This window comes from Cebus imitator, unplaced genomic scaffold (assembly GCF_001604975.1).
Source record: "Cebus imitator isolate Cc_AM_T3 unplaced genomic scaffold, Cebus_imitator-1.0 Scaffold1, whole genome shotgun sequence".
Taxonomy (NCBI): Eukaryota; Metazoa; Chordata; class Mammalia; order Primates; family Cebidae; genus Cebus; species Cebus imitator.
This window is the reverse complement of record NW_016107316.1, coordinates 17,872,309-17,895,307: the sequence shown is the minus strand read 5'-3', so window position 1 is coordinate 17,895,307 and position 22,999 is coordinate 17,872,309. Positions and strand designations below refer to the sequence as shown.

At 41.3% G+C, this 22,999-nt stretch overlaps 2 protein-coding genes across 2 annotated transcripts in view; both read left to right on the top strand.

Annotated features, from left to right (window-relative positions):
- The window catches only part of LOC108301632, a 480,010-nt gene that overhangs the window by 104,944 nt on the left and 352,067 nt on the right, over positions 1 to 22,999 (top strand). The gene's annotated exons all lie outside the window — the stretch shown is intronic.
- HADHA (hydroxyacyl-CoA dehydrogenase trifunctional multienzyme complex subunit alpha) overlaps positions 1 to 22,999 on the top strand; it is a 55,263-nt gene that overhangs the window by 3,239 nt on the left and 29,025 nt on the right. Inside the window, exons 2-7 of the mRNA XM_017524423.2 lie at positions 5,599 to 5,640; positions 5,739 to 5,809; positions 7,507 to 7,640; positions 10,533 to 10,671; positions 12,493 to 12,612; positions 14,122 to 14,224. Coding sequence (XP_017379912.1) covers positions 5,599 to 5,640; positions 5,739 to 5,809; positions 7,507 to 7,640; positions 10,533 to 10,671; positions 12,493 to 12,612; positions 14,122 to 14,224 — 609 coding nt within the window. The remainder of the gene's footprint in view (positions 1 to 5,598; positions 5,641 to 5,738; positions 5,810 to 7,506; positions 7,641 to 10,532; positions 10,672 to 12,492; positions 12,613 to 14,121; positions 14,225 to 22,999) is intronic.

The window sequence follows — 22,999 nt, the reverse complement described above, 5'->3', positions numbered from 1 at the left end:
AGGAAGTTTTGTAGGTATTCTTGAGTTACATTACAAAGATAATTAAAAAGTAGGACAAGGCCGGGCGCAGTGGCTGACGCCTATAATCCCAGCACTTTGGGAGGCCGAAGCGGGTGGATCACGAGGTCAAGAGATTGAGACCATCCTGGTCAACATGGTGAAACCCTGTCTCTACTAAAAATACAAAAATTAGCTGGGTGTGGTGGCATGCGCCTGTAGTCCCAGCTACTTGAGAGTCTGAGGCAGGAGAATTGCTTGAACCCAGGAGGCGGAGGTTGTGATGAGCCGAGATCACACCATTGCACTCCAGCCTGGGTAACAAGAGCTAAACTCCAGCTCCAAAAAAAAAAAAGTAGGGCAAAGGTTACTCTCTACTTTGTTGGCACAGTAGATGTAGGCTAAAGGTCACGCAGCTGCCATAGGGGAAGCTCTGCGGTTAGGTAGTGAATAAGGCCAGACTCCAAAAGCAAAGCTACCTTGTACTCTGACTTGATTTAGTTGACTGTGGTTTGGAATTATTTTCTGTGTGCGTTTGTGTATGCACTGATTTTCTATTTGTTTTTTGTCTTGATTTTGGAGAGGTTTTGTATATGAGTGTGGGGAGCATAGGTAGGTTAGTGGATAGGAGTTAAAATGGTTGAAACTGTTGGCTAATGACCACTAACTTGTCATCTCAAATAGTTGATCTTTAAAACTGCAACCCAGTGGGGCACGGTGGCACATGCCTGTAATCCCAGCTATTCCAAAAGATTACTTGAGCCTAGAAGTTCAAGACCAGCCTGGGCAACATAGGGACACCTTGTCCAAAGGAAAAAAAAATTTTGAAACATTGCAACTCATGCGCACTCTGTTTCCTTTTTTTGCTTAGGTGCTTATTTTCCAACATATTTGTGTTTCTTGATTTTTCCCTCCCAACCTGCATTCCCAATCAGTTCATTCCCACTCTAATCCCTGTTCTAGCTAGAATTATCTATCCCCTGCCTCCCTTCCCACTCGAATTTCTACTTTGCAGGAAAACTTTTTTTATGCCAGGCCTATTTTCGCTTTTCATTTTTATCTTCACTGAGTAGGAACTGATTCTTCCCAGGTATCATATTGCCTGCTGACCTGGAATGTAAGCTCCACCAAGACAGGGATTTTTGTCTTTTTTGTTCACCCCAAGTGCCTTGCTGTACTCCAGATGCCTAGAACAGTGAATGGCACCTGGAGGTCATGATATATATTTTTGTTGAATGAATGTCAGCATATGTTAGAGATTACAATGTGGTTGGCGAAACACCTGCTACAGATGCAGCTAAGTTAAAAGACAAAACAGTAAATAATAAAATACAAATGCAGGCAGGGAAAGGAAAGATCACTGTAGACAGAATCCAAAGATGAGGTTTTGTGGAAAAGATTGGTGTCATGGTGCAAATATAAAGAAGGAAGAGTAGTAAATACAGATGACACAGATTTCAAATGATGGAAAAGCAAAGAAGGAAACATACTATTAGTGAAATAGAGGCACTGGGGATTGAGGAGATGGCTGGCTTCTCCCATCTTCAAACACTGAAGTTCACTTGTAAGAGACTTGCCTCACGGTCACACAGCTACTAAATAAACCTGATGGTTGAGCACGGTCACACAGCTAGTAAATAAACGTGATGGTTGAGCACGATCACACAGCTAGTAAATAAACGTGATGGTTGAGCAGGGTCACACAGCTAGTAAATAAACCAGATGGCCACTAAGAGGGCCGGCTTGGATTGCTTAAAGAAGAAATGCAGGCATAACCTGAAATCACCCCATTCTGCTTCTGGTGCTAACCCATGGTTTTCTTTTTCTTCTTTTGTTTTTTTTTGTTGAGATGGAGTCTCACTCTGTTGCCCAGGCTGGAGTGCAATGGCCCAGCCTTGCTCACTGCAACCTCCACCTCCTGGGTTCAAGTGATTTTCCTGCCTCAGCCTCCCGAGTAGCTGGGACTACAGGCACATGCCACCACACCCAGCTAATTTTTGTATTTTTAGTAGAGGTGAGGTTTCACCATGTTGGCCAGGCTGGTCTCGAACTCCTGACCTCAGGTGATCTGCCTGCCTCGGCCTCCCAAAGTGCTGGGATTACAGGTGTGAGCCACTGTGCACTAATCACAGTTTTCTTTCTTTTCTTTTTTTAATCTGTCATTTTGCCTTTCCAACCAGTATAAAGCTGCTATTTTTTGTGCCTTTTCTTTCCTTCCCATAAAGAACTGGGGGATAAAGAGAAAAGATGGAGGAAGCAAGAGACTTGCCTACCTACTGATGGTCCTCTCCTATTCCACTCCATCGTCATTAGGTTCTCCAGTCAGTACTTCCTATGTGCCCATTTGTTTGCTGTATACTTCAGCGTCACCTTTTTTTTTTTTTGAGACAGAGTCTCATCCTGTTGCCAGGCACCAGGCTGGAGTGCAGTGGCATAATCTCGGCTCATTGCAACCTCTGCCTCCTGGGTTCAAGCAATTTTCCTGCCTCAGCCTCCCGAGTAGCTGGGACTACAGTCACACACCACCATGCCCAGCTAATTTTTTTGTATTTTTAGTAGACACGGGGTTTCACCATGTTGGCCAGGATGGTCTCGATCTCCTGACCTTGTGATCCGCCCGCCTTGGCCTCCCAAAGTGCTGGGATTACAGGCTTGAGCCACCGTGCCCAGCCCACCTTTTTAAAGATTCTGAAGCCCAACTTCCTAAAAGTCTGATATTCTATTGGTCCTAGATTGGGACCCAGGAATTTTGAGTATCTTACCTATCCCCTGCTTCCCTTCCCACCGGAATCAACTGAACCTCCCCAGTTGATTCTGATGGCCAGCATATTTCTAGACTCACTTCTCAATACTGCTGTGGGAATCCTAGTCCAGTTGGACATATATATATATATATATTTTTTTTTTTTTTTTTTTTTTTTTTTTTTTTTTTTTTTTTTGAGATGGGTTCTCACTCTGTCACCAGGCAGGAGTGTAGTGGTGAAATCTCAGCTCACTGCAACCTCCACCTCCTGGGTTCAGGCAATTCTCTGCCTTAGCCTCCCAAGTAGCTGGGATCACAGGTGCCCACCACCATACCTGGCTAATTTTTTGTATTTTTAGTAGAGATGGAGTTTCATGATCCACCCATCTCAGCCTCCCAAAGTGCTGGGATTATAGGCGTGAGCCACCGGGCCCGGCCAACTTTTTTTTTTTTTTTTTTTTTTAAACAAAGTCTCACTGTGTCACCCAGGCTGGAGTGCAGTGGCATGATCTCCACTTACTGCAACCTCCAACTCCTGGGTTCAAGTGATTCTCCTGCCTCAACCTCCTCAGTAGCTGGGATTACAGGCGCCTGCCAGCATGCCTGGCTAATTTTTGTATTTTTAGTAGAGACAGGGTTTTACCATGTTGGTCAGGCTGGCTTCGAACTTCTGACCTCAGGCAATCCACCACCTCAGTCTCCCAAAGCACTGGGATTACAGGCATGAGCCACCATGCTCGGCAAAGAATTTTAACATTTTTTTTCTCTCTCCCAGGCTGGAGTGCAGTGGCGTGATCTCGGCTCATTGTAACCTCCCTGGTTCAAGCAGTCCTCCCACCTCAGCCTCCTGAGATGCTGGGATTACAGGCGTGTGCCACCACACCCAGCTAATTTTTGTATTTTCAATAGAGATGAGGTTTTTGCCATGTTCCAGTTGGTCTTGAACTTCTGACTTCAGGTGATCCACCCGCCTCAGCCTCCAAAAGTGCTGGGATTACAGGCGTGAGCTACTGCACCTGGCCAAGAATTTTAACGTTTTTTTTTTTTAATAGCACTCCTAAATCAGGCAGGCACTCCCCCCGCTCCTAAATTATATTTGCGGATTCCAAAGCCTAGTCACTAATGTAGACCAAATGTTGTATATTTCTATGAAAATTACAAACAAAAAGGTTTTAGTACAAATAATTAAGAATTAAATTACTAATACCTCGGAAAAGGTAGTGTAATTAGAGGAGATGCGTGAAGGAACCTCTGGATTTTGTTAAAGCACCAGTTCTTTATTTGCTGTTATTGTAAGACTTATGCCTTTTCCTCAATGCAAGTGTTTCCATGTGTACTGCTGTTAATCAGTTAAGGGATGGTTTGTTTTTGTTTTTAGAACCAAAGAAAGAGAAACCTTTTTCCTAAGATAACTGGGCAAAATTTGGAAGATGTGGGCAGGGAGAAGGAGTAAGGAGTTAAAGAGGTGCATAGGAGAAATGTTTGAGGTGAACCATGACTGAAAGACAAGGGAAGAAAAAGCAGGGTGTTTTGAAGACTGAAAGTTGTAATTAAGGGATGTTGATCCTGGGCTGCCTCTATAACAGCTTGATTGTCACCTAGAGCAAGATGTTTGGATGAGAGCAGGACCAAGGTAAGCCTTTAATGGTGGAATAGTGGTAGAGTCATGCCTGAAACAAAGTTGGAATATTTGCCTAGAATTCTCCAGTGTTCCTTACCTTCTGTCTAGAGTCCAGATTGAAAGACCTTCCACTGGAGTTTCTCTCGTGGTGGTTTGTGCTCAAAAGATCATCTCATCGTCATCATCATCTCATCGTCGTCATCATCTCATGGTCATCATCATCTCATCATCATGCTGGAGAGCCTAAACTAGTGAACTGATTAGGAAAGAGAGAGGAGAGTAGCTGGTCTTTATTATCCAAGGAGTAAGAGTATTCTTGTGGCATTCAATGTAGATCTTTTCAGTTAGAAACGCTTACAATAGCAAAGTATGACATGAACTATTTCACTTATGGTAGCTACTGTTGCTGCTTGATTTTACTTTTGATAACACTGCAAAGTCCATCTCTCCAAAAAAATGAAAGAGGACATGCCTGGAAAAGTTGGGGGATATATTTGGAATACATTTGGAACTGACATTATAGGTTGCTTTGTAGGTTACTTATTGCTTAGTGTATTAGTTTCCTATTGCTGCTGTAACAGATTACCGCATAGTGTCTAGACTTTTTTCTTTTTTTAATTTGGTTCCAATGCAAGAAATACATAGTGTCTAAAACGATAAAAGTATATTACAGTTATGAAAGTCAGAAGTCTGAAATGGGTCTCACTTGGGTAAAATCAAAGGTAATGGCAGGGCTATGTTCATTCAGGATGCTTTAGGGGAAAATCCATTACCTTACGTTTTCCAGCTTCTGGAAGCTGCCTGCATTCTTTGACTCATTGCCTGCTTCCACATGGGGCCAAGTCATTCTCATATTGCTACCTCTCTGGTTCTCTTTGCCTCCTTCTTCCCTTTTGTGATTACACTGGGCCCACCTGAATAAACTTTCTTTATTAAGGCCAACTGATTAGCAACCTTAACCCTGCCCTTTGCCATGTAACCTAACATATTCACAGATTCTGGGGATGTAGATTTGGGGAGGGGCAGTCTTCCTCTTTTAGTATCTGAATAATCATCTGACCTAATAATTGAAATGGAAAATGGAAAAAATTTGGCAGTATTCACAGTAATGGCTTAGAATACATTGTACTGATATGGGGTTTTTGTTGTTGTTATTGTAAATTACAGCTTTGTTATATATAAAAAGTACTACAGAAATTGTTTTGCAAATTCATTTTGAAATATCTTTTTCTTATAGGTTATATATGTCGCAATTTTACAGAGTCTTCTGCTTTGCTGAGTAAGTTTAATTTCTTGTTGATATGTATTGCTTATGTTGCTTTTTGGATTTATGTTGCAATAAATATGTTTACAAATAAACTTTTATTTTCTTTTTAGCCAGAACCCATATCAACTATGGAGTCAAAGGGGATGTGGCAGTTATTCGAATTAACTCTCCCAATTCAAAGGTATCTCATTTAATTTGCAGTTTATTTCTACTAACCACATTATGAATCTAGTCCTGAATGGGAAAGATATTTCTCCATATTCACCAACTTGGCAGTTATCTTATATAAATTTGCAGTTTTGATAGTTATATGGAAGTTTGACAGATTGCCCAAGGAAGCCAGTTTTCTAATCAGAGGTTCTTGTGTAAGAATTCTTCTTGTTGACCTCAGGGCCCAGATAAACATCAAGGATTAGCAAGCTTTATTTATAAGACTTAGGGCAGGGTGCAGTGGCTCACACCTGTAATCCCAGCACTTTGGGAGTATGAGCCACAGTGTTATAATCCCAACACTGGATGGCTGAGGCAGGAGGATCGCTTTAGCCCAGGAGTTTGAGACCACTCTGTGCAACATAGCAAGACCTGTCTCTATAAAAAATAAAAAATAGTTGGGTATGGTGATGTTCACCTGTAGTGCTAGCTACTCTGGAGGCTGAGGTGGAAAGATCGCTTGAACCTAGGAGTTCAAGGTTACAGTCAGATATGATTGCACTACTGCACTGTAGCCTGGGAGAGAGCAAGACCCTGTCTTTCTTAAAAAAAAAAAAAAAAAACAACAAAAACTGGCCGGGTGCGGTGGCTCACACCTGTAATCCCAGCACTTTGGGAGGCCGAGGTGGGCGGATCACCTGAGGTCAGGAGTTCGAGACCAGCCTGGCCAACATGGAGAAACCCTGTCTCTACTAAAAATACAGAATTAGCCAGGCATGGTGGCACATGCCTGTAATCCCAGCTTGTTGGCAGGCTGAGGCAAGAGAATTGCTTGAACCCGGGAGGCGGAGGTTGCAATGAGCCGAGATTGTGCCATTGCACTCCAGCCTGGGCAACAAGAGTGAAACTCTGTCTCAAAAAAATAAATAAAGAAGAAAATACTAATCATTCATAATTCAAACCCAAAGATAATCACATTGTTTTTCTTGGTATCTTCCATGGGATAACCACATTTAATTCAGTGTCAACGAATAATATTTGCAAAGCTAAGATCATACTGTATGGTTTTTTTGTTTCTTTGTTTTTGGAACATAGGGTTTCATTATGTTACCTAGGCTGGAATGCAGTGGCACAATCACAGCTCATAAGCAGCCTCAGCCTTCTCAGGCTCAGGTGATCCTCCCACCTAAGTCTCCTGAGTAGCTGGGACTATAGCCGTGTTCCACCAGGCCCAGCTAATTTTGTATTTTGTAGAGACAGGGTTCCATTATGTTGCCTAGGCTGGTCTCGAACTCCTGAGCTCAAGTGATCCGCCCACGTTGGCCTCCCAAAGTGCAGGGATTATAATGGGATGAGCCACCATGCCTGGCCTATATATTTTATTTTTATTTCATTTTTTTCTTAACATTATACAGATTTTTTTCCATGCCAATAAATGTTTGTAGACCTATTTGTTTATAGCCTACATATGATTTAAACTCTGAGGATGACACTGAGTTCCTCCCTTGAGGAGACCTATTTTTAAAGGAAGGAGTGCTTATAGTGGGCCAAAGCTGCCTGAATAGAAAGCTGCTGACTTGCTGGGAGGATGTTATTTCTTATTTTCTTCTAACAGTATATTTCTGCTGGATACATACATTTCTTATAATCAAAATAGCTTTTGATGGTGATCTGTACATCCGATACTTCAAATTTAAACCCTTAGCTATATATATTTCTCTTTGGCAGGTAAATACACTGAATAAAGAGCTGCATTCAGAGTTCATAGAAGTTATGAATGAAATCTGGGCTAGCGATCAAATCAGAAGTGCCGTCCTTATCTCATCAAAGCCAGGCTGCTTTATTGCAGGTGCTGATATCAAGTAAGTTTTAGAAAACTTGAAGTCATCTTTTATCTTGGTTTCTACCTTGGTGTGTTTCTTAGGCCTAATAATTTCTCCTTGTAAAAGAAAGTAGAAATGCTGAGCACAGTGACACAGGCCTGTAGTATCAACTCCTTAGGATGCTGAGGTGGGAGAATCGCTTGCGCCCAAGAGTTCAAGCCCACTTGGCAACATAGCAAGACCTTGTCTCTAAAAGAAAAAAAAAAAAGAAGTTAGAAGTAAATTCTCTGAAAGTTTTTAAACTTATTTTATGAGTATAATAAAGTTGAGAAAATAGAAGGGCTTATTGCTTCAACCACGGAAGACTAAATAATTGCCTTCCCTTAAAGAAGCTGAAAGTAGTTTCTGAGGGAAGCTAACAATGAAATGCCATTTTTTACTCATGAGACCAGGAAACATTTAGAAGTGTGAAAATATCATGTGTTAGCCAGAACTTGGGGAAAATGAGAAAGTTAATATGTTACTAGTAGGAATGCCAGTTGTTAGAGCAACCTTGGAGAGCAACATGGCAGCATTCAGTAAAATTGAAAATATACATATCAGACTTGGTGTGGTGGCTCGTGCCTGTAATCCCAGCACTTTGGGAGACCGAGGCAAGCGGATCACATTAGACCAAGAGCTCGAAATCAGCGTGGCCAACATGGTGAAACCCCATCTCTACTAAAAATACAAAAATTAGGTGTGGTGGCACATGCCTGTAATCCCAACTACTCAGGAGGCTGCGGCACAAGAATCCCTTGGGAGACGGAGGTTTCAGTGAGCTGAGATCGCACCACTGCACTCCATCCAGGGTGACAGGGCGAGACTCTGTCTAATAAAAAGATACACGTATATGTACATATATACATATATATACACACACACATACACACACACACACACATCATATGATCTAGAGAAATCTCACCCCTTGTTTATAATAACCAGTGTACAAGGATGTTTGGCTTTGTATAGTTTAAAATATAGCTAGTGCTTGACTTACGACCACGATTGGCTCCGACAGACTGGTCGTAACACGATTTGGTCGTAAGTTGAGTAGGCTATATGCACATAGAGATGGTAGTGCTGCCGGAAGCTGGTCCACACTGTTGTACGCCCAGCTGGGCAACGTTTGCGCTGCCAGACGCAGAGCAGTTGTGGCTAGCAATTGTGGTCGTAAAGTCGAATGGTTGTAAGTTGCATAGGTTGTAAGTCGATCAATACCTGTAATGAAGAATTTAAAACCAAATGTCAGTCAATAGGAAAATGGTTAAGTAAAACGTGAACTATTCACACAATAGAATACTACAAAACAGGTAAAAGGAATTAACTAGATCCACAATATGATGTTAGAACTCAAAAATAAGGTTAAGGTAAAATAAAAGCAAATTGCAGAACGTTTCTATAAATGTTTGAAAACCAAACCTGGAATAATTCTTGATACCATTAATGGACACAAGCATAGTTGGTCTGGAAGGAGACACTACAAACATGAAGATGGCCGCTTCAGGGAAATGAAGTGGGTGGTAGGACTTGAGATTGTTGGAGGAAACTTTACAGATGCAGCTAGTATTTTCTTTCCCTTTTCTAAATGGTGGAATGCATGCTTATATTAACTTAATTTGCAATTGCTTACACATGTATAAGAAGGAGAAAAGCTATTTTAGTGTTAATTTAATAGGTTAAAATGGTAAGTTGTCAATTCCGTTAAAATATGGGTATTTTTATATACTTTGTATTTTAGACAGTGATAACCAGCATTGTAGATTTAGGAATTTGTACTCGAAGTGTAATTATTTATGTATAGTAGTCAGTGTCTTGTTAGGCACAAATAATTCAGCTAGAAGAAAAACCACTTGATAATTTTGCATCTTCTAAAAAATAAACATAAACAGAATATTTACAAAGTCTAACGAGACACCGATGTACCTGGCAGTAGCTACCTATATCCAGAGGAAAATACATGTAGCTTCCATGAGGCCAGCTGAGCAACTCTCAGTGTATAAAATGACAGAAAATACTAGTTATCCTTGGTCAAAAGTACAAAATCCATATCTAAATGTGTTCACAAAGTAGGAAATGAAACAAACTGAAATTAAAGGACATTGAGTAAAACATCATTGCACCTGATCATTTTTATTTACTTATTTATTTTTGAAACAGAGTCTTGCTCTGCCAGCCAGGCTGGAGTGCAGTGGTGCAATCTTGGCTCATTGCAACTTCTACCTCCTGGGTTCCAGTGATTCTCCTGTCTCAGCCTCCAGAGTAGCTGGGACTACAGGTGTGCACCAACATGCCTGGCTAATTTTTGTATTTTTAGTAGAGACAGGGTTTCACCATGTTGACCAGGCTGGTCTTGAAACCCTGACCTCAAGAGATCCACCTCCCTTGGCCTCCCAAAGTGCTGGGATTACAGGTGTGAGCCATCATGCCCAGCCTACCTGATCATTTTTAATCATTAGGAGGATTTATTAAAAGGTTTTAGATTTCTCTAAACCACTTGGGTTTAGAGAAGCTTTTCTTTTGCTGTCATTTTTATTGCTGTTTAACCTAACTGCCTGATAGAGAAATGTTTAATCTGATCGTGAAATTATTTACCAAAGATGATTTTCTCATGTACCAAGCTTTGTGATTTAATGATTTGTTACAGAAGTAAAAATAAATTATGCAACACATTTATGTTTTCTGGATCCAGAAATTTAATACTCCTTATAGAGAGATGATGTTGCTGATATTGTGCTATTTGAAGCAAAATCATTCTTAACCTTCTGAGTATTTGAAGATTAATTACCAAATATTGATGTATAATGGGATAAGTATATAGTAAGTATTGAACCAAATAGGTTATAGTTTTATCTCTTTCTCTGTTCTCTACCTTTGTGGATAATGCAGCATGTTAGCCGCTTGCAAGACCCCTCAAGAAGTAACACAGATCTCACAAGAAGCACAGAGAACATTTGAGAAACTTGAAAAGTCGACAAAGCCTGTTGTGGCTGCCATCAGTGGATCCTGCCTGGGAGGAGGACTTGAGGTATAGATACTCCAAAGTCATGGAGACACTGTCCAGCTCATTGGTGGCATTCATCAGCTGTAAATCCTTAGGCTACTGCTTTGCCTGAAAAAAAGTTCCTGGAGGACAATCAGCTTTGGTTTTCCTGCCTCAGCCACTCCAGTAGCTGGGATTACAGGTGCATGTCACCATGCCCAGCTAATTTTTGTATCTTTAGTAGAGATAGGGTTTCACCATGTTGGCCAGGCTGGCCTCAAACTCCTATCCTCAGGCGATCCACCCACTTCGATCTTCCAAAGTGCTGGGATTACAGGCGTGAGCCACTGCACCTAGCCAGCTTTGTTTTTAGTTATCAAACTTCTAGATAGATTCTAATCCCTAATCCACATGACACAGAGCAGGTAAATGAAGGTGTGATGTTTTCATTGGAACTGCATCTCTAACATCCTTTTCAGTCTTAAAAATCTGGTTCAAGTTTGCAGGGCAAAGATTCAGAAGTGTGATCTGTGCTCTTATGCTACTTAAGTCTGGTTGAGACACGCAAAGTATAATGTAAGTGCTTTGTGAGTGGTAAAGATGGTAAATAATAGAAGATTTGAGAGAAGAGATGCTTACCAAATCAGAACATATAGGAAAAAAGGAAGGGAAAAGAAAACATTTATCGAGCATGCTTTTCACATGCTGGACTCTGTGCCAGACACTTTCACACATACGGTCATTTGCCATATAACGTTTCAGTGACCAATTGCATATACAACAATGGTCCTATAAGACTGTAACACTGCATTTTTACTATATCTTTTCTGTATTTAGATATAGAAATGTTTATCACTGTGTCACAGTTGCCTACAGTATTCAGTATAGTCACATGCTGTCCAAGTTTGTAGCCCCTTAGGACAGGGTTCCCCAGTCCCCAGGCCAGAGCCTGTTAGAAACTGGGCCTCACAGCAGGAGGTGGGCTGTGGGCGAGTGAATATTACTGCCTGAGTTCCACTTCCTGTCATATCAACAGTGGCATTAGATTCTCATAAGAGCATGAACCCTGTTGTCAACTGTACATGCAAGGGATCCAGGTTGCACACTCAATCAGCCTCTAAGGCTTGTTGATTTGAAGAGGAACAGTTTCAACCTGAAACCACCCCTCCTCCTACCCCACCCTAGTTCTTGGAAAAATTGTCTTCCACGAAACCAGTCCCTGGTGTCAAAAAGGTTGGGAACTGCTGGCCTAGGAGCAACAGGCTATGCCATATGGTATAGATGTGTAGCAGGCTATGCCAGCTGGGTTTGTGTAAGTACACTCTACGATGTTCACACAACAACAAAATTGCCTAATGATGCATTTCTCAGAACACATCCCCCCAGTTATGTGACACATGACTATATTAATTAAGGAACCTGTGCCTGGTCCTAAACTATAAGCAGAATTTGATTAACCAGAATATGGACGGAAAAGGATTCCACATATGCTATGGTGTGAGCAAAGGCAACAGCAAAGCCAGCTAGGACACTGTAAGTAGATATGCTTGATTGGAGAGTATAGGGCTTTTTAACCTGGGGTCCGTGTAAAATTATATGTGCATTTTTCTCTTGAGAGCTTCTGTAGCTTTCAGTAGATTTTTAAGGAGATCTACAGCCCAAAAAGAGGTTGGTAAATTAGAGGGAAAGTATGAAAAAAAGACTAAAAAGGTAAATTCAAGAAATTATTAAATGCCAGCCTAAGGAATTTCAGTTTTTTCTGTGGGCACATTCCTGCTTTATAAGTAATCTTTAGAACCTCATAGATCTCAAGTTGCTGCTAAGTTATATTTTCTAACATTCTGATTTTCTTTCATTTGTTCAAAGCTTGCTGTTTCATGCCAATACAGAATAGCAACAAAAGACAGAAAAACAGTATTAGGTACCCCTGAAGTCTTATTGGGGATCTTACCAGGAGCAGGGGGCACGCAAAGGCTGCCCAAAATGGTGAGTCTAACATCCCCTTTGTGAACCTATATGCCCTCTTTAGATCTGTTTTCTGTATAAAATGCATAATGTGGGCATTCATTGTGGAATTTAAAAACAAAATAAAATATGAATATATAGGATCAATGATAGACTTTTATTCCTGGTATTCATTTTTTCAATTCCACAGAATTATTGATCAAGGTCCTTTGTTAGCCTTGAGGAAGGATATAGATAACTAAGATATGTGTCTTGCTTTTCTGGAGCTTACGGTTTAACTGATTCCCTTTCCACATAGTACTGTCTTAACAGTTTTTCAAAACCATGAGTTATATTAATATTTCATAATAAATTTAAGAGGCAGACCTTTTTCTGTCATTATTTGATTTTGATATTCTCATTTGTGTGTTTTATGGAACAAAAAGAGGCTCAGCAGGCTTTGAATTCCACGGAGAAGGGAAGAGCAGTCAGACCTGAATGTTCCAGAGCAATCTTAATGTCAATCCAAGGGCCCACTGAACTAATAGCTTCTGGCACTATAGATTCCTCAGTGAAAACAAGGCTCAACAGAAATACTCTTTGCAGGGAAGTTCATCTCAATTGAGTACAAAAGAAAACAAGGCGTATGGTGGTAATTTTCTAATAATAATAATGTGCTTTCCTTCATAGGAATGTCAAAAGGATTTATTGAAAGAATGAATATCCATATATGTGTATCAAAAATATTTGCTGAATTTCTTTCTTCTTTTTTTCTCTCTTAAACTATAGCTGGTTGAATGTTGCTAGAAGCCTTTCTTCTAGTATAACATAAAAGCAGCCCTAGCTGAGTTCTATTTTTGTTAAGCATAAAATTCTTCTTTAAAGACTTTGTCAAAACTATCAAGTTTCTCAGAGTCTTCACTAGTTTCAATATGAGAATTTTATTTTATTTTACTTTAGTTTTGAGACAGAGTATCACTCTGTTGCTGAGGCTGGAGTGCAGTGGCATGATCTCGGCTCACTGCAACCTCTGCCTCCTGGCTTCAAGTGATTCTCATGCCTCAGCCTCCTGTGTACCACCACGCCTGGCTAATTTTTTGTATTTTTAGTAAAGACGGGGTTTCACCATGTTGGCCAGGCTGCTCTTGAACTCCTCCTGACCTCAGGTGATCCACCCACCTCAGCCCCCCAAAGTGCTGGGATTACAGGCGTGAGCCACTGCGCCTGGCCAGAGTTTTAAATATTATATAAATGATAGAAAAAAAAAACCCAGAAATGCACAGTTTAGGAGACATGAAATTGATTCTTTACCATATCAGTTTAAGAATCCTAAATATTGAATTAAAAGAAGAAATAAAGACATTTTTGCTTCGGCTAGAGGTAATCCCCAAAATTACCCAAATGTATATCAGTATATTAAATATAACTTATGTATGCCATTGATAAATAGCATAAACATATGGTTTGACTTTTCTCATTTTAATATTTGTTCATTTGATGATTGATCACTCTGATTTTCCCCCCAAACTCTCATCCTTGCTTGCATGTTAGGTGGGTGTGCCTGCTGCTTTTGACATGATGCTGACTGGTAGAAACATTCGTGCAGACAGGGCAAAGAAAATGGGACTGGTTGACCAATTGGTGGAACCCCTGGGTAAGTGTTAACACGTCTCAGAGTCGGGCCTTATAAAGTTATTTATTTTCTTAAAGAGTTAACCTCACCGGACCGCGTGCCTATGGTGCCAGCTACTAGGGAGGCTGAGGCTGGAGAACCCCTTGAGTTCAGGAGTTCTGGGCTGTAGTGCACTATACCAATCGGGTGTGCGCACTAAGTTCGGCATCAATATGGTGACCTCCCGGAAGCGGGGGACCTAGGTTGCCTAAGGAGGGGTGAACCAGCCCAGGTCGGAAACGGAGCAGCTTAAAACTCCCGTGCTGATCAGTAGTGGGACTGCGCTTGTAAATAGCCACTGCACTCCAGCCTCAACAACATAGTGAGACCCTCCCTCTTTAAAAAAAAAAACTTAACCTCTTAGGCCAGGCACCGTGGCTCACACATGTAATCCCAGCACTTTGGGAAGCTGAAGTGGGAAGACCATTTGAGGTCAGGAGTTTGAGACCAGCCTTGCCAACATGGTGAAACCCTGTCTCCACTAAAAATACAAAAATTAGCTAGGCGTGGTGGTGCGAACCTGTAGTCCCAGCTACTTGGGAGGCCGAGGCAGGAGGATTGCTTGAACCTGGTGGGGCTGAGGTTGCAATGAGCCAAGATCGTGCCATTGCACTTCAGCCTGGGCAACAGAGACAGACTCTGTCTCAAAAGAAAAAAGGGGTTAACCTCTTTTTTTTTTTTTTGAGATGGAGTTTCACTCATGTTACCCAGGCTGGAGTGCAATGGCGTGATCTCTGCTCACTGCAACCTCCGCCTCCCGGGTTCAGGCAATTCTCCTGCCCCAGCCTCCTGAGTAGCTGGGATTACAGGCACGTGCCACCATGCCCAGCTGATTTTTTGTATTTTTAGTAGAGACGGGGTTTCACCATGTTGACCAGGATGGTCTCGATCTCTTGACCTCGTGTTCCACCCGCCTTGGCCTCTCAAAGTGCTGGGATTACAGGCTAACCTCTTGAATATCACAGGAAGCACAGAGTGAAACTTAAACTCTTAAGAAATGAGTCGGCCAGGCGCGGTGGCTCAAGCCTGTAATCCCAGCACTGTGGGAGGCCGAGGCGGGTGGATCACGAGGTCAAGAGATCGAGACCATCCTGGTCAACATGGTGAAACCCCGTCTCTACTAAAAATACAAAAAATCAGCTGGGCATGGTGGCGCGTGCCTGTAATCCCAGCGACTCAGGAGGCTGGGGCAGGAGAATTGCCTGAACCCAGGAGGCGGAGGTTGCGGTGAGCCGAGATCGCGCCATTGCACTCCAGCCTGGGTAACAAGAGCGAAACTCTGTCTCAAAAAAAAAAAAAAAAAAGAAATGAGTCATTATTCTGAGGAAGGAAGTTTTCTAAAATAGCTAATACTAAATCATTTTCAACATTACCATGATTTTTATTTTGCTTTATAATTAGAACGTTAGGAGTACAGAAATCAATCGAGTCATTATTTTTGGTTCTTAAATTACCTGTATCATTATCCATGCTTAACCTTCCTTCAGTTTCTTGTTTCAATAATATAATAAATGAAACAACCAATTTGAGAATATTAACAATAATTGACATCTACTCATGGGCTACTTCCTCTCATTCAATTTCTTTACCTCCCTTTATCCAAGGAAGCCATTATTCTGACTTGTATGTTCATTACCCTCTTATATTTCTTGAAAATCAGCATTATTAAGATACTGTTTACCTAATAATAAATGTATTAATTTTCTGTGTGTATGTACATATTGGGGTCTCACTCTGTTGCCCAGATTGGAGTGTAATAGTGTAAATATGGCTCAGTGCAACCTCAACCTCTTGGAATCAAATGATCCTCCCACCTCCACGTCCCAAGTAGCTGAGACCACAGGCATATGCTGCCATGCCTACTAATGTTTTATTTTTCATAGAGATGAGATCTCACTCTTTTGTCCAGGCTAATCTTAAACTTCTGGGCTCAAGCAATCCTCTTGCCTCAGGCAGCCAAAGTGCTGAGATTACAGGTGTGAACCACCGTGTCTGGTGAAATTGACCAATTTTTATGCATACTTTGAGTTTTGGAAATGTATATAGCTGTGTAAACACCATGACAATCAAAAAATAGCCATGCTCGGTGGCTAACACTTGTAACCCTAGCACTTTGGGAGGCTGAGGTGGGAGGATTGCTTGAGGCCAGGAATTCAAGACAACAGAGCAAGATCCCATATCTTAAAAAAGATTTTTTTTTTTAATTAGCTGGGTGTCATAGTGTATGCCTGTAGTCCTAGCTAGTCATGAGGCTGAGGAAGGAATATCGTTTTAGCCCACTGGTTCAAGGCTGTCGTGAGCTATGATCACACCACTGCACTCCAGTCTGGGAAGCAGAGCAAGACCTCATCTTTTTAAAAAATTTTAAAAACATGTATGTAGCTTGTTTTAGTCTTCTTTCACTTAGCGTAATGCTTTAGAGATGCATCCATATTGTTGCATATATCAGCAGTTTGTTCCTTCTTATTGCTGAGTGTTACTCCATTGTAGAAATGTGCCATAGTTTATTCACCAAATGATGGGCATTTGAGTTGTTTCCAATTTGGGACTATTCTGAATAAAGCTGCTATGAACATTCATCTTCAAGTCTTTATGTGGACGTGGCTGGGTGTGGTGGCTCACACCTGTAATCTCAGCACTTTGGGAGGCTGAGTCGGGCTGATCACCTAAGGTCAGGAGTTCAAAACCAGCCTGACAAACATGGCGAAACCCTTGTCTTTACTAAAAATACAAAAGTTAGCTGGGTGTCGTAGTGTGCGCCTCTGGTCCCAGATACTTCGGAGGCTAAGGCAAGAGAATTGCTTGAACCCAGGAGGCAGAGGTTGCAGTGAGCCGAGATCATGCCATTGCACTCCAGCCTGAGTGACAGGGCAAGACTCTCTCTCGAAAAAAAAAATATCTTTATGTGCACATATGTTTTATTTCTGTTGGGTAAATACTGAAGAGTGGATTGGCTAGTCCATATAACAGATATATTTTAGCTTTTGAAAAAAAAAATTTAGCCTGAGCAACATAACAAGACTCTGTCTCTACAAAATAAAGTTTTAACTAGTTGGGTGTGGTGGCACATGCCTGTAGTCCTAGCTGCTAGGAAGGCTAAGGCAAGATGATTGCTTGAACCCAGGAGTTTAAGGTTACACTGAGTTATGATCAGGTCATTGCACTCCAGCCTGGGTGACAGAGCGAGACCTTGTCTCTTGGAAAAAAAAAAAAATTTAGAGATGAGTCTTTTGAGTCTTGCTATGTCACCCAGGCTGGCCTCAAACTTTCGGGCTCTAGCAATCCTCCTGCCTCAGCCTCTCAAGAAGCTGGGATTACAAGGCACGTGCCACTAGCATGTTAGGTATGTGTTTGCTTTTCTGTCAGACTGTTATCCCAAAGTGGTTATTACTATTTTGCATTCCTACCAGCAGTGATGAGAGTTGTAGTTACTAACCACTTTGCATAGTCAATCTTTTTAATTTTAGACATTCTAATAGGAATGTAATAATAATTCTTTGTTTGTTTGAGACAGAGTCTCACTCTGTTGCCCAGGCTGGAGTGCAGTGGTGCAATCGTGGCTCACTGCAGCCTATGCCTCCCAGGTTCAAGCTATTCTCCTGCCTCAGCCTCCTAAGTAGCTGGGACTATAGGCTTCCACCACCATGCCCAGCTAATTTTTGTATTTTTAGTAGAAATGAGGTTTTGCCATGTTGTCAGGGCTGGTCTCAAATTCCTGACCTCAAGTGATATGCCCACCTCAGCCTCCGAAAGTGCTGAGATTACAGGCGTGAGCCACTGTGCCCAGCTGGAATGTAGTAACATTTCATTGTGGTTTTATATTACCCTAATTACCAAAGATATTGAATATCTGTATATCTTCTTTTTTTTTTTTCCTTTTTCAAGATGGAGTCTTGCTCTGTCGCCAGGCTGGAGTGCAGTGGCGCAATCTCAGCTCATCACCTCCACCTCCTGGGTTTAAGCAATTCTTTTCCCTCAGCCTCTTGAGTAGCTGGGATTACAGGCACGCGCCACCAGGCCCAGCTAATTTTTGTATTTTTAGTAGAGACAGGGTTTCACCATGTTGGCCAGGATGGTCTCAATCTCTTGACCTCATGATCCACCTGCATCGGCCTCCCAAAGTGCTGGGATTACAGGCGTGAGCCACCATGCCCGGCCTATATATCTTCTTTGATAAAGTGTTTCTTCAAATTTTTTGCCCATTTTGTTTGACTGAGTTGTTTTTCTTATTATTGAGTTTTCAGAGTTCTCTATATATTAGGATACAAGTCCTTTATCAAATACGTGATTTGCAAATACTTCCTCACAGTCTGTGGCTTGTCTTTTCACTATGTAAGAGCAGAAATTCTTAATTTTAATGAAGTTTGGTTTGTCAAGTTTCTCTTTTATGAATCATGCTATTAATGTGGTATCTAAAAAATATTTTTCTGACTAAAGATCACTAAGATTTTCCTGTATACTTCTAAACATTTTCTAGTTTTAGCTCTTATATTTTGGTCTGTTATTCATTTCAAGTTTATATATGGTGTGAGGTAAGGATTGAAGGCCTTTTCTTCCCTTTTTGCATATGAATATCCAAATGTCCTGGCACCATTTGTTGAGAATACTACTATTTCCTCAGTGAACTACCTTCACCCCTTGATCAGAAATCAACTGACCTTGTCTGTTTGGGTTAATTGGATTTCCTATTCCTAGTTATCTATGTGTCTTTCATTAAACCAATACTACACTGTCTTGATTATTGTATTTTATAGGGAATCCTGAAATGAGGCAGTATAAGTCCTCTAACTCAGGTCTCTTCTTTCAAAATTATTTTGCTCATACTAGTTCCTTTGCATTTGCATATAAATTTTATAATCATCTTGTCCATATCTACAAAAATACCTGCTAGGATTTTTATTGGAATGGCATTGAATCAGTATATAAATTTGGGGAGAACTGACACCTTAAAAGTATTGAGTCATTTCATCCATGAGTATGGCGAAGCTTTCTGTTCATTTAGGTGGTGTTTAAATTTCTCTTGGTAGTGTTTGTACTTTTCAGTAAATAGATCTTATCTTGAACACATTTTGTTAAATTTATGCCTAGATATTTCATACTTTTAGGCTGTTTTACTTTTTTTAAATTTTAATTTCTCACTAGAATATAGAAATACGAAGATTTTTAGACATGGACGTTGTATCTTGTGGTTTAGCTAAATTCATTTACTAGTTCAAGTAGCTTTTTTTTTCTTTAATATAGATTCCTGAGCATTTTCTACATAGATAATTATGTTGTCTATAAGTAAAGACAGTTTGGCTTCTTTCTTTCCAATATGGATGCCATTTCTTTCTTTTTTTTTTTTTTTTTTTTTTTTTTTTGACTTACCACAATGTCTAAGACCTTTGTACAATATTGGATAGAAGTCATGAGAACAAGTATCAACTTGTTCCCAGTCTTAGGAGGAAAGCATTCACTAGCCAAGTTGACATATCTGAAGACTATCATACTCTATCCCTTATCTATTTGATACACATACACATCTGCTAAAGCCATACTTAGTCTCCAAATAAAGGCAATGACAAGAGTCATACAGTACTTCATCCTGACATAATGCAACTCTCCTTTATACAACCAAAAATACACTGATCCCTTCCCTAGAAGAGGATGCAGAGTTCTTGGATGAAATTCACTCTTCTCTCATATTCTGTAACATAAATGCTATGATATAAAGTTAACTATTACAGATACATCTTATATTAGATGATAAGGAGATAGAGAAGAAAACACAAATATTTGGTTAATTATATAAATTCTTAACAAATTAAGGAAGAAATTCTCATAAAGAGTACAATATTTATTTCTGTGTTCCGAAATGAATATTTATAATGTTTCCAGATCAGTATTCAGCTGATCTGGAAAGAGAACTGAGCTATCAAATGGCAGAGTAAATGATTAAAGCAACAACCCAAAAAGAAATTAACAGTGGAGCCTTTATTCACTTACTGTGATAGTTTACACAGAAGGCTAAAACCAAAGAAAGCGTCAGCTCCTCCCTGTACCATTTTCCCCATGGAATGGTATGCTGGTTGAGGGTCTGGTAGATTAGCACACAAGTGGGGGCCATCTCATTGTGGCAAAAGCCCTGAGCAAAAGGTTCCTGCGGCTTTATGGACCCTGGGTGAGGAGAGTGGAAGACACTGGGAGAAGTGCCTTTAAGATTTCCCCTTCTGTGAACAGGAATTTCTGAAAGAACAAAAGAAAAAAGAAAAAAAAAGATTTCCCCTTCCAGCCGGGCACAGTGGCTCACACCTGTAATCCTAGCACTTTAGGAGGCCAAGGCAGGTGGATTGCCTGAGCTCAGGAGTTTGAGACCAGTCTAGGCAACACAGTGAAACCCTGTCTCTATTAAAATACAAAAAAAAATTAGCCAGGTATAGCGGCATGCACCTGTAGTCCCAGCCACTCAGGAGGCTGAGGCAGGAGAATTGCAAGAACCTGGGAGGCAGAGGTTGCAGTGAGCCGAGATCACTCCACTGCACTCCAGCCTGGGTGGCAGAGCAAGGCTCCATCTCAAAAAAAAAAAACAAAAAACAAAAGTTAGCCAGGTGTGTTGGCATATGCCTGTAATCCTAGCTACTCAGGAGGTTGAGGCAGGAGAATCAGTTGAACCCGGGAGGCAGAGGTTGCAGTGAGTTGAGATTGTGCCACTGTACTCCAGCCTCGGCCACAGAGTGAGACTCTGTGTCAAAAAAAAAAAAAAAAATTCTCCTTCCTCCCTCAACAAGATCTCAGCAGAGGCACCTGAAGAAGGCCTAAGCCAAAGGCCCCATATAAAAGACATAGGAATAGAAGGGATCTAGGCTAGGAGTGCAAACTTGTGTAAGAGCTTAGCCAGCCCCAGAGACCCAAGTCCTTGACTACAGCTCCCTCAGAGACCACAGTGCACTGGCTGTGCACTAGGTCTGGTGTGGAAAGGGTAATATTTCTACTCCCTTTCCATATTCCCTTTGCTCTCAGGAAATACCTCAGTTGGTCATAGTTCTTTGCCTGGTGGGGTGACCTTCATTCCTAAAATGTCTTTTAGGCCACTAGCAGTCCTGTACGAATTGGGTTGTGATTTTCTACTGACTAATTACAGATCATGTCAGTACTAAGGGACACCCTAAGAGACCTGCCACATTTGAGACATACTCTTCCTTACATCTATTATATAGAAGCAACCTAATTTTCCCTTGGTAATCAGGATTAATTACTGAGCCAGTACAGTACCCGCTCTCTGCTGCCTGTTGATTCTAAGGCATGATGAGCCCAAAGTGGCCAGATGGCAGTGTTAGCTTCCAGTTCAGTAGAATCATTGTTGTGTCTCCTGGTGGAAGCATTCCCCGCTTTGGAACTAAGCCCTCTAGACAGACAGAGCCTAAAGTTGCAGGGACAAGAAGCAGAAATTTTGCGGGCAGATTAGATCACTAGGGGTAATGGTGAACAGGGCCATTTCTGTTTTCTGTCCTTGATTTTTGGACCCATGAATCCTGGGGGAAAAATAGCACCCTATATTGGAAGCTGACTTAAAACATTTACAGCATCCTGGAGGATGTTGACTCTGCAAAATACTGCCACTTAGCTGGCACTGTGATGGAGTCTTCAGTAGTCTATCTCACCATTCTGTTGAGCCAACTGCTCCCTGATGATTCAGTAAGATCAGTGTTTTGTGAGCGTGGCCCATTGCTGCACTTCACTTACTGAGAAGTGAGTTCCTTAATAAGAAGCAGTGCTTTGTGGAATACCACGGTGGTGGATAAGGCACTAAGTCCACAAATGGTGATTTTGGCAGAAGCGTTGCATGCCAGGAAAGCAAATTGATATTCACAGTTAATGTTTCAGTAAAAACCTTTCCATCACAGCCCTTTCCATGAGAGAAGCAGTGCCAAGTAATCAACCTGCCACAAGGTGGCTCCCTGATCACCCTAGAGACTCTCCGTATGAGGGATTCAGTATAGGTTTCTGCTACTGGCTGATAGGGCACTCAACACTGGCTGTAGCCAGATGGGCCTTGGTAAGTGCAAGTCTATATTGCCTAAGCCCCTGCATAACCTCCACACCTACCATCATGGCCACTGTTCATGAAGCAGTGACAAGAGTGACTAGGGAAAGGTGCTGACTGGTACCCACAGAATGAGTCATTCCAGCCACTTGATCATTGAAATCCTTGGCTAAGGTCACTCTGATGGTCATTTACATGGGACACAAGTGTTTTCACATAATTTGCCTATTCAGAGAGGTCTGTCCACTTACCTGTTCCTCAGGTGTCCTTGTGTATTAGTTTGTTAGGGCCGCTATAACAAATACTAGACTGAATGGCTTCAATAACAGAAACTTAACAGGTTCTCACATTTCTGGAAACTAGAAGTCTAAGATCAGGTGTTAGCAGGTTTGGTTTCTTCTGAGGCATCTCTCTTTGGCTTGCAGATGGTACTGGCTTCTTACCGTGTCTGCATATCCCTGGCATCTCTTTTGTGTGTCAAAATTTTTTATAAAGACACCAGTCAGATTGGATCAGGGCACACCCTAATGGCCTCATTTTAAAGTAATTACTTCTTTAAAGACACCATCCCCAGTTGTAGTCACATTCTGAGATACTGTAGGTTGGGACTTCAACATACAAATGGGGTCGGGAGGCACAATTCAGCCCATAACACCTTGCCAGCAGTTTTTCATCTGTGTCCCCACTAAGTTCCTGACCATCCAGGCAAATCGTTGGTCATAGCCTGTGAGAGT